This window comes from Salvia splendens, unplaced genomic scaffold (assembly GCF_004379255.2).
Source record: "Salvia splendens isolate huo1 unplaced genomic scaffold, SspV2 ctg706, whole genome shotgun sequence".
Taxonomy (NCBI): domain Eukaryota; kingdom Viridiplantae; phylum Streptophyta; class Magnoliopsida; order Lamiales; family Lamiaceae; genus Salvia; species Salvia splendens.
This window is the reverse complement of record NW_024599374.1, coordinates 1,850-16,461: the sequence shown is the minus strand read 5'-3', so window position 1 is coordinate 16,461 and position 14,612 is coordinate 1,850. Positions and strand designations below refer to the sequence as shown.

Here is a 14,612-nt window from a genome sequence, read left to right as displayed (position 1 = left end):
TTTTATATAAAAATGTTTGATTTATTTGCTCCTCTGCATCTTTAAGGGGCTATGATGGTCTTCGCACTGTGAATAACATACTACCATTTGAGCTCCAGTTTCCAATTGGGACTTTAAACCATCTTTCAGTTTCTACTTTATATTTGATTATTAGTTGTTTTCATGATATCCTCTGTTATGAGCGTCCTTTGTGATAGCCTATTAGCCTTGCTTTTTGACAATTTTGCCATTTTTTCAGGTGCACCATGATATGACTGGTCCTCTTTCTCATTATTTTATATACACGGGCCATAATTCCTATTTGACGGGGAATCAACTAAGTAGTGATTGTAGTGATGTTCCCATCATAAATGCATTGCATAGAGGCGTCAGAGTTATTGAATTGGACATATGGCCAAATTCTGCTGGTGATAATGTCAATGTTCTTCATGGAAGGTATGCATTACTTACACATCTCGTTTAGGTTTTCCTATTATTGTATAGAACTCTGTAAATAAGCTTAATTCAAAATGTACTAATCATTTACATACATGAAAAAAACAAGCCCATTGATTGAGGTTTTTAGTTCAAAAAATGGCTTAACTGATTGAAGTTTTATCTCGTTTGAAATGATAGAGGGCATTTACACCTTTTAACATGAATTCCATGCTGATCGCATGGTTTAGAAATCTTATGAATATTTCAGTTGAATTGCACTGTATCAACCAGTGAAACATATATACAAAAATGCTGAGAATAAATACGAAACATAAGCTTTGTTTCTGTAAAGATGGAAAGGAAAATAGGATATTGTTGTACTCTGTACTTTTGCAACTTTTATTGAAATGTTCTAATGGTTCAGACTGCATAACTAACATAATTTGGATGTAAACAGATGCTATGTAACTGTCAGTATTATCTGCAAAGTTTTCTTCAAACTGCTGTAGCAAGTATATCCATTTCCAGTATATTATTTCTCATTTGGAAAATTGTAGAATTCCATGAAAAGGGGGATACAGATAGTTCATTTCCGTTCATTCTCTAGAGGGTTATTATATGTGCTGAAAAAGCTGTAATGTATTGTTATCTTTTTGTTATCTGAGTGATATGTATTGTTATCACCTTGTTATACACTTATACTTCCTTTTTTTGTACTTGTTAAGGACGCTAACCACTCCTGTTGAGCTCATCAAATGTTTGAGGTCGATCAAGGAAAATGCGTTTGTTGCGTCTGAATATCCTCTTGTAATAACATTAGAAGATCATCTTACTCCAGATCTTCAGGCTAAAGTGGCTGAGGTATGTGTGTGGAGCTTTATGGGAAATTAAGTACAGTAATTTTTCTGTGTGTAATCACTTCTCCTCTTACTGAATCTAGATGATCAATGAAACTTTTGGCGACATCCTGTTTGCCCCTGGTTCAGAATGCTTGAAAGATTTCCCTTCCCCAGAATTTCTGAAGAAAAGGGTTATTATATCGACCAAACCACCAAAAGAGTACTTAAAAGCCAAGGATGTTAAAGTACAGGAGGGTGGTTTAAAAAAGGAAAAGGATGAAGAAGCATGGGGAAGTGAGCCAAACTATGCTAAAAATGACAAGGTACTTATAAACTTATCTATCTCTCAAGACTGAGTAAGGTCCGTCCTGTATATTTCTGAGTAGGCCATACCTTTTCTTGTAGGATGATGAAGATGGGGAGGACGATCAAGATGATGAAGAGGATACTCAGGAACAGCAAAATGAAGCCCCAGAATATCGGCAGTTGATTGCTATTCATGCTGGAAAGGGGAAGGGGGGAATGCAGGACTGGCTGAGGGTTGACCCTGATAAAGTGAGACGTCTTAGCTTGAGCGAGCAAGAACTTGAGAAGGCCATTGTAGATTACGGAAGAGACATTGTCAGGTGATTGCACTTAAAAATAGGGCATTATAGTGCGTGTTTTCTAGTACCCATTCTAAATTAACAAGTAATGCAGGCAAAGGCCATGGTAGGATGTATACATTGCCTTGAGCATAGTTTTCACCTCACTCTCCCTATAGACTGCTCTTTGATGTTTATAGAGTTCATATTGGCAAACAAGTGTGACCATTTAAATGTAATTATCCATTGATTTCTACAATGGTGTGTTACACATGAGATTGAAACCAATTGATAACTAAACTGGTATATATAAAGTCTGCAAGTCTTTGCATGAAAGAGCTAATAAACCACTCTCCCCCTGACGTTAACCTCTCCAATGGTGTCTCATGTATAGCCTCCTCCAAGGTATTAATTCAGAGAAAGCTAATGTGTATCTGACAGACGTAGGCATTTTCTGAACCTAATTTATCATATTTCTGTTCTTCAGGTTTACCCAAAGGAACTTGCTTAGGGTATACCCTAAGGGTATACGTTTTGATTCATCCAATTACAATCCCCTAATTGCATGGTCACATGGAGCCCAAATGGTTGCATTCAACATGCAGGTTGGTTATTGAATCACAAGAAACTCCAATTACAATCCCCTAAGTTTTTTGTTTATTGTTATTTCTTCTTTTTTTACGCAGATCAAGATGAATATACTATGTATACATTTAATAGCGTATTAATAATTTCAATACATGGGTAGTACCAATAAGTCCAACTCACAGCTGAAAGACTTAAGTGCTTATTGTTGCTATGTAGTTAGTCTTGATTTAAACAGATATCTATGAAAAATAAATTCTGGTGAACAATACAACAGCTATGGCAGCCACAAGATATCTTCAGAAGCAACCATAGAATACTCGTAAAATATTTTGGTTCTATCACTGACATATTATTACTGTCTCTCAGGGTTATGGAAGATCCCTTTGGGTGATGCATGGCATGTTCAGGGCCAATGGTGGTTGCGGATATGTTAAAAAGCCTGACATTTTGTTGAAACCTAATGCATACGGCGAGGTCTTTGATCCTAATGCATCATTACCTGTCAAAACAACTTTGAGGGTAGGCTGAAAATGCTTATAGCTTTTGACTGTACGTGTGCGCGTTGTTGGTTAGTTACTAAATTGACTGAAGCTTTATACATTTGGCACATGCATAAACAGGTGACTGTTTATATGGGTGAAGGATGGTACTATGACTTCCGTCATACGCATTTTGATACTTATTCTCCCCCAGATTTCTATGCTAGGGTAAGCAGCTACAACCATCTTTATTTTTTGCGTCTGATTTAATTACATTCGGCCTTCCATATTATTTTGTATTCTCATATGCTATTCTCGTAGTCGTTTCCTCTGTTTCTGTGTGAGATTTACTAATGATGTAGATAAAACTGAAAACAATGTTTCCGGAAAACTGGATCTTCCCCTGCAAGTTAGCAAGCCTTGTTGTATCAATTTTTTAATTGGCAGCAATAATCTGTATTGTAAGGTTGGAATTGCTGGAGTGCCTGCTGATACCATCATGAAGAAAACAAAGACGCTCGAAGATAACTGGATACCGAACTGGGATGAGGTGTTTGAGTTCCCACTAAGAGTTCCGGAACTGGCATTACTGCGAATTGAAGTCCACGAGTATGATATGTCTGAGAAGGATGATTTTGCCGGTCAGACATGCCTGCCGGTGACGGAGCTCTGCAAAGGCATCCGAGCCGTTCCACTGCACAACCGCAAGGGGGTGAAGTACAACTCTGTGAAGCTTCTTATGCGGTTCGAGTTTGTGTGATATGCAATGACTCTTTTTTCTTTGGGGTCTGGATTAGTCAACCATGCATTTGTATATATAATGAAAAGCGTGGTTTAGTTCCTTGTTGAACTCTGATTTATGTTCATTTGTCGATTCATGTACATGACTCTCGAGTGAGAGTGAGTGTGTGAGAGTGTGTGTGTGTGTGTGTGTGTGTGTGTGAGAGAGAGTGATGAATATCTATGTAAAATATCACACGATGCGTTTGATTTCTACTGTATCTATCGTAATGATAAACGGCTCGTCTCGCCGTGACCTTCTCTTGAATTCTCAAAACTTCTTTCTAGGGTTTGGGATTGTCCCACTACATCCCGTCAACTATAACCATCTTCATTCTCCTCAATTTTGCAGCCGCCACCACCTCCACCGCCAATGGCAGGTCTAGGTGTAGCGGTTGAAAACCTATATATTAAATTTGGATCTTGGGGTTGACACCGATCCAACGATGACCTAATCTTTTGTGGTTGAGGTTTATTCTCATTCTCAGTCCGCTATTCATTGTAAACTATAGTTGCGTACTTGTTGTATCAACGTTATCTCTGATTTTGACAACAACTTTCTTCACTATGTTGTTTCACTAGTATAAATTGTAGTACTAGTACATATTAGTGTTATTTTACTTGAGACATTATATGAATAATTAAGGAAAAAATGTTTTAAAAGGTAATGATAAGAGACATTATAAATGTAAGATATCGAATGAAATCGTCATAGGAAATAAGACCCTTTTCATAGAGAATAATTTGAAATGAACTATATGGCAAATTGTGTCCGCATCAGCTATGTTTGTTCGTATAATTGATATTCTTGTTCATAACTTACAAGTGTCAAAGAACTCCATTAAATTTTAGTGTTCGAAATTTTCTTTTATTCTTTGTCCACTATCCATTGTCACTAACGATTGTTGCATCTTTTTTACCTTCCAACGCTGACGACAATCCTTTTGTTCAACCTCCCACAAGCCTTGTCCATCAACTATGTCCATATGGTTAATAATATAGTTTGCCAAAAATAAGGCTGGCAATATCACTTGCTAATTGTGTCATAGAATAATAATGCTAATTTTACCAACATAAGTATTTTCTTATATAATCACACTAGTAAATTCAACCATATCTTTGCATGATAAATTAAATTTATTCAACATTACAAAAGTAAAATAATTCCTACAACCTAACAACTACAAGTGCAAAATTCTCAAGAGTTTTGTCAGCTCGAATCGAAGATTTTATCAGTCAAAATCCCAACCCACCGCGCAAAATGCTCTCCTCCGCCGCCCCACTGCCGCAGCACCTCTCCTCCGACTCGGACTCCGATTCATCCTCCCCCTCCCATTCCCACCAGCGCCACCCCGACCTCTCCGCCTCCATCTTCCAATCCTACCTCTCCCATTCCAGTTCCCGCACCACCACCGCTGCCGGCGACGATCTCCACCACCAAGATCTCATAAAAATCCAATCTTTCCTCACCTCCTCCCGCGCCGGCGGCCTCTCCTGCCTCATCTGCCTCGAGCGCATCAAACCCACCGACCCCACCTGGTCCTGCTCCTCCCGCTGCTTCGCCATCTTCCACCTCCTCTGCATCCAGTCATGGGCCCACCAGTCCACCACCCTCGCCGCCTCACGCGCCTCCGCACGCGCCGCCGTCGCCCCGGACGAGAGCTCCCTCGCCTGGCCCTGCCCCAAATGCCGCGTCGAGTATCTCAAGCCCCAAACCCCAAGAATTACTATTGCTTCTGTGGGAAGGTCGAGGACCCGCCTCGTGATCCGTGGGTTTTGCCTCATTCTTGCGGCGAGATTTGTGGGAGATCGTTGAAATATGATTGTGGCCATTTCTGTCTGCTGCTTTGCCATCCCGGGCCGTGCCCGGCCTGCCCGAAATTGGTTAAAAATCAGTGCTTTTGTGGGAAATTGGAGGATGTGAGAAGATGTGGATTGAAGGAATTTTCTTGTAAAGGTGTGTGTGGGAAGTTATTGGAGTGTGGAGCTCATAGATGTGGTGAGTTTGCCATGATGGATCGTGCCAGCCGTGTAGGGCGAAGGGGAGTTTTCGATGTCAATGTGGGAAGGAGGAGATGGTGAGGGAGTGCTGTGAGAGGGAGTTTAGGTGTAATGGTGAATGCAAGAAGATGTTGAGCTGTGGGAGGCATGTTTGTGAGAAGGGGTGCCACGAGGGCGGGTGTGGGGATTGCCCGTTTCAAGGGAAGAGGAGTTGCCCTTGTGGGAAGAGAGTGTATGAAGGGATGGCATGTGATGTTTCTTTGCCTCTGTGTGGGTCAACTTGCAATAAGCTGCTGAGCTGTGGCTTCCACAGGTGCCCCGAGAGATGCCATCACGGCCCGTGCGTTGAGAATTGTAGGATGATCGTGACAAAGCCGTGTAGGTGTGGGAGCTTCAAGAAACAGGTACATTTTGTATTGGATTGGATGGTTTATTTTTAATTGTGGTGTTTCTGTGTTTAGTGTCTTTGTGTATGATGTTTGTGATAAGGAGATGGCTCATTGGATTTAGAATAGGTCCCTTGCTATCAAGAGTTGACTTGTGAGAGGAAATGCCAAACGCTTAGGGATTGTGGTCGGCATGCTTGTAAGCGCCGCTGCTGCGATGGGGACTGCCCTCCTTGCTCAGAGGTTCTTGCCTTTTGCTATACTCTAATACATGTACTGTAAATGGAGACTATTCTTCTTACTTTTGTACATATCTTGGAGTTCAGATATGTGACCGGAAGCTCCGGTGTCGAAATCACAAGTGCCCAGCTCCATGTCATAGGTAATTCTGTTGCCATTGTTTTGTGCAATGTGTGGACCAGAGGTTCCTTGGTAGAACCTTATAGGTCTTGTTGGGTTCGTAGACATTTATCTACACATGTGGGAACATTGAACATTTACAAATGTATTTGTATAACCTATGATCTTTTCGACCCATATGGACGTTGGAATATTTGCTGATTGTTTTTTTGTTGTTGTTGTAGAGGTGCTTGTGCTCCTTGCCCACTGATGGTGAGGATATCATGTGCATGTGGCAACACACATTTTGAGGTTAGCATTGTTTTGTTTGAGTCTAGAAATTTGTCTTTTTATCTCTCGTATGATTGGGATAATTGGCACTAGTGTGCTCCACCGCGTGTTTAATAGATGAGTCTATGTGGCTGTCCCACAAAAATATCATTTTATACTTATTCAAGGACATGTCATTCACTAAATAGTAAGGATTTTGATAAATTTGTTGATTGCTTGCTTCTGTTGTGAGCAAGAAAAACTTAAAGCTGATTATACTTCAATCACGATGCATGCTTTTCGGGGAGAATGTGGACGGAGGATTTAAGAACAAAATTTGAAAGTTATCCAATTATCTGATATGAAAATTGCATACTCCGCAAGAGTTCTGCTCAGTCTTTTAACTTGTAATCAGGTTCCTTGTGGCACTGAAACTGAACAAAAGCCTCCTAAGTGTCACAAACCATGTCCCGTAGCTCCTTTATGCAGGCATGCTGCACAATCTAAGGTATGGCTGGCCTCTCAATGTAATAATCTAATTCATGACTGATAATAGCAGACTGTTAAGTAAGCAAAAAATGCTTTATTTGATTCGACATTTAGTTTTCTTTCTAGATCTTTGCTATATAGCTCAAACTTTGACAAGAAATTGTTTCCAATGACGATTTACATATATGTATCTCCAGCCACACCGGTGCCACTATGGTGCTTGCCCCCCATGTCGGCTAACTTGTGGTGAAAAATACTCATGTGGCCATGAATGCCAATTGAGGTTTGCCTCAAATAATTCTTCTTTGGTAACTGCCTCCTCCTCAGGCCGCTCGGTCTCTAACTCAATTGTTTAATGTTATATATAGGTGCCATGGACCTGTACCACCTCCACGTCCCGAATTTACTTTAAAACCCAAAAAGAAGAAGGGAAATTATCTGAGTGAAGCTACACCTGGCTCCCCATGTCCACCTTGCCCAGAAGTTGTGTTGAGGTCGTGCTTTGGCCGTCACATAGGAGCAGAAAGGATGGTTAGTTTCTTCATCAGCAAATAGGCCTTTTCTATGGGCGTCATATTTATATTGTTCTGTCGTATAAAGATGAATATTTTACCTTTTTCCTCTCAGATGGTATGCTCAAATAGTCCCGAATTTCCTTGTGATAATTTGTGTGGAAACCCTCTTCCATGTGGTAACCATTACTGCACTTACGTATGTCACCCCTTGAAAGATAATTCTTCGAAAACAGGTGAGTCCTGCGAAGTCTGCAATCTCCCTTGTGATAAGGTAAATACTCATCCATTTCATTTCTTAAATCTTAAAGCTTTTGGTTACTTGTTCTTATTCAATAGTACGTTTCAAGCCTTGTTCGAATAGCTTTAAATGTATCTAAAACTCAGATTCATGAAATATTTTAATTTGGTGGCGTTGGTTGGTGAAATTCACATGGTTTCTTCTCTTTGTCCTTGATCTTCTTTCAGAATAGAGATCCGAAATGTCCTCATCCTTGCCCTATGCGATGTCATCCTGGAGAATGCCCCCCTTGCAAGACGCTGATTAAGCGTTCGTGTCACTGTGGGTCCATGGTGCATGTTTTCCAGTGTAAATATTACAACTGCCTGTCCGAGAAAGAGCAAATGGTTGTACGTTCGTGCAAAGGGCCTTGCCATAGGTAATCTCGAAAAGTCTTCATACAGTATCTTCCTAATTAGCTGACTTAATGCTATCCAAAAAACGAAAAAGAAAACTGATGATTATAACTTCAAGGAGAGGCTAGTCTTGCTAACACTATTTGGTTTTTATTTTTAATTATTTTCTATGAATTTGTGTTCAAGTTGTGTGAATAGTTTCGGCTTATGTCATACCCATCTGATCATGATATCGAAATATTTCGAACATTTCGTCTTTAGATGCTTTCGATATCACTCTTTTTAGTGTCTCCCTGAGAAGATCTAAGTAAGTAGTGAATATCCTTCTTTTATGTTGTATGTTATATTCTTTGAGTTATTTTATATCTTGATATCTTGAAATGTTAAATAACATATCCCCAATTTTAATATTTTTGATCGGCAGGAAGTTGCCAAATTGTACACACTTATGCCCAGAGACGTGCCATCCCGGCCCCTGCCCATCACCTGACAAGTGCTCTAAGAAGGTACCAAAAACATCTACCATGTTGGAATCCGACAACTCGAATTGAATGTTTTCATTACCACCCCATCTATTGGCCTCTGTTAACTTTCTCGATCTTTTGCAAGGTAACCGTTCGTTGTGGGTGTCAAACCTTAAAGAAGGAGTGGCTATGCAAGGATGTACAAGCGGCACATATTAGTAGTGGTTGTGATCCCAAAGAGATACCAAAGAATCAATTTGGAGTCGGACTTCTTCCTTGTGGTTCCGACTGCAAGAGCAAAGTCAAGGCCCCCGACTCAGAGTTGCATCTTCGCCAAGTGAAGCCCCAGGAGGTAATTCTTTCTACTTCATTAATCAATACGATGATTTTTTGAAAGCTCGGTACATGCTTATGTTGTTTCTCTTTTGAAGGAAAAGGAGTCGGATAAGGCTAGTAACGTATCGAAAAGGAGGAGACGGAGGCAAAGGGTACACGAAGAGGAGAATGCATCAAGGCTGCAGGTTTGGCTTCTATTCTTGGGCTAATAGGTAGATTGGTTGTAGCATTTATAGCCTATAAATTATAGGTAGTGAATATTTTTCTTCGTCGTGCAGAGAATAGTTGGTGTGGCTCGACGGATCCTTTTGGTGATTATCGTTGTAGCAGCTGTCGTCGTCTCTGCATATTTCGGGTATAAAGGTCTGTTGTGGTTGTCGGACTGGATGAACCAACTCGAAACTCGACAAACAAGAAGATATCCACGGGTCTAAATCTTACCCCAAAGCTCAAAATTCATAGATTGAATCTATTTTGTGTTCTTAGCTGGCTGGGGAAAGGTTATGGATTTTGTTTCTTTATTTTGATCAACATATAGTGTGGAAAAATAAATCTTTGGTTCATTCTTATGCTATACACATTTTTTTTGATGTTTTACGTGAGGAATTGTATTTTGGAGAAATAGAGAAAATAAAGTCTTTTTAAAATCGACATAACCAAGGTAAAGACTTAATCATTGCATTTCTTAGCAAAATATGATTATAATTACATAAGTCTAATATCCAAAATCGTGCAAAATTACAGGCGAGTAGCACAAGCTCCAAGCTTGTCACTACAGATAATTGATCGTATCAATGGATGTATGACATGTTTAGTAGGGTAGATAACTCAATAGAGATAGAGATGGAATTCTATGAACAAAAATGACAAATTAAATAGTCTCTATTTACATAGCTATTGCTATTTTAGTTGAGTCAATCTGCTCATTTCAAACTGAAAACAAATTTTTTATGTTTGATCAACAATCAACATGTGCTCTCTCTTCTTGTTAGCCCAACAAGTTATTCTCTGTCCATTGCAAATTGATTGAGACTTTTTTTCACGAGATTTAAAGAGATATTGTTTATTAATTTAAGTGAAGAGAAAATAAAATAAAAATAAATGAAGAAAATAAAGCAGGTAGAGAAAAATAGTAGTAGCAAATTAAAAGAGTTTGATTTCTCCCAAAATAGAAGAACAATATTAACACCTATAAAATTCTCAATTGAAGCATAGTCAAAACGATGCTGAAACAAATAATTCACATTCCACAAACTTATCATATAATTAAGCAACAAAGGTCCGTCCGTCACTGCAAATAATTGATCGTATCATCGAGATATGAAATACTAGGATGATACAACGTCATGATTTTGCATCTATGAACAACGACGTTACACAGAGAACTTTACTTTTCACAATTGTATGATTCTGATCATGCTCGGGTGGTGATAAGGCTGAAGCTTCGTCAACGGCTGCTTCACTGCACCGAACGATGCTGTACAAAACTTGTTGGCTCTCGAGTTGGAGACGCTGCCTTGTGAAAAGAATATAATTATCCTAAGCATTATATTACATAAAGACATGCATGACGGCCGCCAGTTTCCTTCCTATGTCCATCCCGAAGAAGGAATTCCATGTTTCTGAAACCACTCGGGCATATGGAACCTTTCGTAGAGAATAGGCCTTACATCCTTTTGTTGAGAGAGATTCTTGAGCAAAGGAAGGATGACGTCCAAAAGCTGTATAGATGAATTCACAAATTAATTCGGATGGAAAAGAAGATAACGAGGTTCGAGCAAAAACCTTTTTCAAGTGAGAACTGATTGAACTGAAAGTATAAAGTATTTGCACTTATTGCATCGTGATAAAAAGTTAAGGTGTAGTAATGGTTCGGTGCAAGTGACTTATATGTCGGGTTATAGTCGTACCTGTTCATCATGAGGTTGCCCAGGAGAGAATGGTATGCAAGGGATGCCATTCAATGGTTGCAACAAGAAACTAAATGGATTATTGTCAACAATAACAATTCGGCAGAAGTCCTTCGACAAGCAAGATAAATCCTTCACATGTTCACGATACTCCCTGTGATTTATGCAAAACATACTCTAATGAATGGCTGAGTTCTGGTGGATGAATTTGAGAAAGCACTCAAAATCAGGATACAGATATAGCATGTCATCAAACTGTACACCAAAGGGTGATCATTTCTATTTCTTTCTTATATATTTTTTCTCTTATTTTTCAGTTCATGGAGGTTGAGTTAGAAGATGCTAACATATATGAAAAAAAAAGACAAAACATAAGTCCAGATTGTTTATGGCAAAGAAATATTATAAATGAGAGTAGCTATTATATGAACAGCAGAACAGCATACTGAAAAATCTTACAACGCACAACCTTCCTAAACATCAAAAAACATGGTTGAAAAAATACATGATTAAAAGAAACCTAAATATTGTAAAATTAGTTATGTAAATAAACCGATGAGTAAGAGGTTGTGTCATTCTTGTATTACATTCTAAAGTTGGGGCAGAATGGTAGCACTTCAGACAACAGAATTGGAAAGAATTAGCACTGAAGAAAGCTTCAGAATTATTACATGGAAGTTCTTTATATTACTGATACTCTGCCAAACTTCTTCACTGAGTCGGGGTGGAGGGCAAAAGAGCATAGATAAAAGAGAAAAACTCTAAATTTAACTTATATAGCTAAAAAGGGAAGCATACCAAGACCTACCAAAGAGTCATTGGTAACAGTAGAAAAATGCATACAACAAGCTTATCACTTAGCCCCATCAGTAGAATATTATAGTATTATTTCTTTCTAGAATCTATTACATACTTCATCATTTTAGCATTTACTTAGTCCCATCAGGTTCATGCCACAGAGTTCGGTAATGAGTGTATTGGTGGACTGTTATTAAGTGGGGTACAATATCTACCTTCATTAAGTTTTATTTATATCACCCACATTAGTACTTTAGCTTCCTTTCCCACAATGAAATGAAACAAGGTACAGGCTCACACATCTAACAACAGCGAAAATGCAAAACCAGTCACTTCAGAGATTTAATATATTCTGGCATGTACCACCAAAGTTAACAGATAACTTACGTGCTAATGGTAGAAGGCCGGTAAAGTCTACGGCTGAACAGATTTGTAGAATCTATTTTATCTACGAGAGGTCTAGCATAGCCTGTAAACACAAATAATTTTACTCCAACCGGTAAATATCATATATATTATAAAAAGTTCCAGCTGGAGATCAAGAAAAGTATGTCATCATAATAAGGTAACAAAAAAACACCTTCAAGTCCAGCGGTAAATAGTATAAGATCAGCAAATTCACTGAGTTGTTTCAGGAATTCTTTAAGTCCAGGACGTTCAAACACTGTCACATAGTTGATCTTAGGCTTGCCTTCAAATTCCTAGGAGTTCCATTGAGAAATAAACAATGAAAATCAATACCAAATGTATTACTTTAGATAGCTTAAGTACTAGTTTAATGTCAACAAAACAAGAAACTTACTTTGTCAGAAGATATGCATTCCAATTCAAACCATTTTATACCAGCTTCTGTGGCTTGACTACGTAGCATGGCTGGCAAGCTTGACGTCTCATATGCACATACCAGAGTTTCGTCCAAATCGAGAACAACCTGCATCCAAAGCACAAATGATCATGAAAATGCTTTGAATTAAAATAAACCTTTATGTAGCAAAATAAACAGAAATATGAAGTCTTATCCCTCATAGCCTGATACAGGAACAGTTTTAAAAATTGTAAGGCAGGCAACATATGCTATGATTGTTTAAAATTTCATCCAAACTTTATGTTTCTTTTTATCCTATACAGCAGCACTTGCACATGATATAATTAACATCTAAACAGTTAACTTGTTCGCCTACATTTCTCATTGTTTCCACTTCTCCTAACTGTGCTCGGTCATAATTACCAGAAATGGACTTCAGCAAATAACTCAGCAACTGAAGTTCAACTTGTAGGGTATTTCACATCAGAAGCCACTACACACTGGTTCGTTCAGTTCAGATCCTTAATAACTTTTTAACTCTATGATATGCTAATGCCATCAGCACGAGTTTAGCAGACTATCGCATTTCTCATGATAAGAAATGACATCGGCAGAAGTAAACTCCTAGTAAGTGCTATGACTGCCTAAAGGATTAAAACCACCTGAATGCATCCAAAATCATTTTCATCCCATTTATCAAAAGATCAAAGTTTACTCAAATAAAAATTTAGCAATAACAAAAAATGTAGGAACAAGTATAGCGCCATAAAGTCAATCTCAACATTAGTGATAGAAAGAAACCTACCATGTAATATTATTTCATTCAATCCTTCCAATCCCTATTTTTTTCAACTTTGTTACAAAATAGCACAACATATTCATAAAAAATCATTGACTTGAAACTATTTTGTCAAATCCCTCTTGTTCAGGAAAAAACAATCAATAACATAGTAACTGAATCCTAAAATTTATGTTTAATCTTTCCTTTTAATTCGCTTTCTCTTATGCGTCAAGCTTATATACATAAAATCGGCTGAACAAACTAAATCTACATCTACAAAACACACTTAGCAAGCACTTCGCAAAGTCAACCACGATTAATTAAAGCAACGAACTGCATATCCATCCATCATTAACTCACAATCAAATCAAAACACAATAAAAGTTACCGTTAGCTTCCCGAAAGGCAGAGAATCAGCCGTCCCCTCTTCGCCGCCGCGCACCGGAACAGCCCCAGGGCTCGTCACCCCGGCGCCGCCTCATGCTCCTCCGAGTAATCCGACAGCTCAAGCACCGGCAGCGGCTTGAACTGCGGCGGCGCGTGGGGCGCGGAGGACAGCAGCGACCCCTGGCGCAGGCCTACGTACGACAGGACCTGGTTGAACGACGGCGTGCCGCGGAGGATCTGGCGAAGATCTGGAAGAAGAACACCAGCCAGTTGAGGAGCGTGCGCCACACCTGCAGCGTCCGCGGCGCGTACACTTCAGCCGCCGCCAGCTCCGCCATCACCGATCAAAAAATCAACGGAATACTGACGAAATTAAACCGCCGGAATTCGTGAGACTGAGAGAGAGAGAGAGAGAGAGAGAGAGAGAGAGAGAGTGGATGCGGAGGCGACGGAGAGGAGTGGTCAGGATTGGAGGCGATGGCGATTGCGATCAAAATGCAGATTACATAAATTGAAATTGAAAATGAAATTAAAGGTTTGGGAGAGAGTGGAGGCACGCGGCTGGAGTGAGAGTGGGGTGAGTGATGAAACATAAAAGGAGAGATTGAGTTGTATTATTACGGAGAGAGAGTACATGTACATTAGATTATCATTTTAGGTCAGGTACTTTGAAAATATTCTTTTAAGTTCGTCAACTATAAGTTAATAGCATTTGAGATATTTTGAACTTTTTCGGATAAAAATGCCCTCAAGGCCTTCAAAGGCTTCAAGGGCAATTAACAATTTTTCGCCACTCATCTTGCGTCAAATA

The 14,612-nt window shown here is 39.2% G+C and overlaps 2 protein-coding genes and 1 pseudogene across 2 annotated transcripts; 2 read left to right on the top strand and 1 right to left on the bottom strand.

The window, feature by feature from the left end:
- Positions 1–205: 205 nt before the first annotated feature.
- Positions 206–3,926, top strand: LOC121791039 (phosphoinositide phospholipase C 2-like; the record flags this gene model as incomplete). The annotated part of the gene is made up of 8 exons (XM_042189094.1): positions 206–435; positions 1,143–1,278; positions 1,358–1,579; positions 1,662–1,882; positions 2,328–2,445; positions 2,795–2,947; positions 3,049–3,135; positions 3,374–3,926. Coding segments are annotated over 8 exons (1,461 nt in total), but the record flags the coding sequence as incomplete, so codon positions are not given.
- A 915-nt stretch (positions 3,927–4,841) lies between these two features.
- LOC121791040 (NF-X1-type zinc finger protein NFXL2-like) lies at positions 4,842–9,763 on the top strand. The gene is given in 15 exon segments (XM_042189096.1): positions 4,842–5,399; positions 5,402–5,689; positions 5,692–6,092; positions 6,204–6,317; positions 6,401–6,456; positions 6,659–6,725; positions 7,099–7,191; positions 7,370–7,455; positions 7,541–7,703; positions 7,800–7,958; positions 8,153–8,343; positions 8,745–8,826; positions 8,930–9,136; positions 9,216–9,305; positions 9,399–9,763. Coding segments are annotated over 15 exon segments (2,604 nt in total). The 5' UTR covers positions 4,842–4,948; the 3' UTR covers positions 9,555–9,763.
- Positions 9,764–10,344: 581 nt separating this feature from the next.
- LOC121791038 lies at positions 10,345–14,349 on the bottom strand (annotated as a pseudogene).
- Positions 14,350–14,612: the final 263 nt, after the last annotated feature.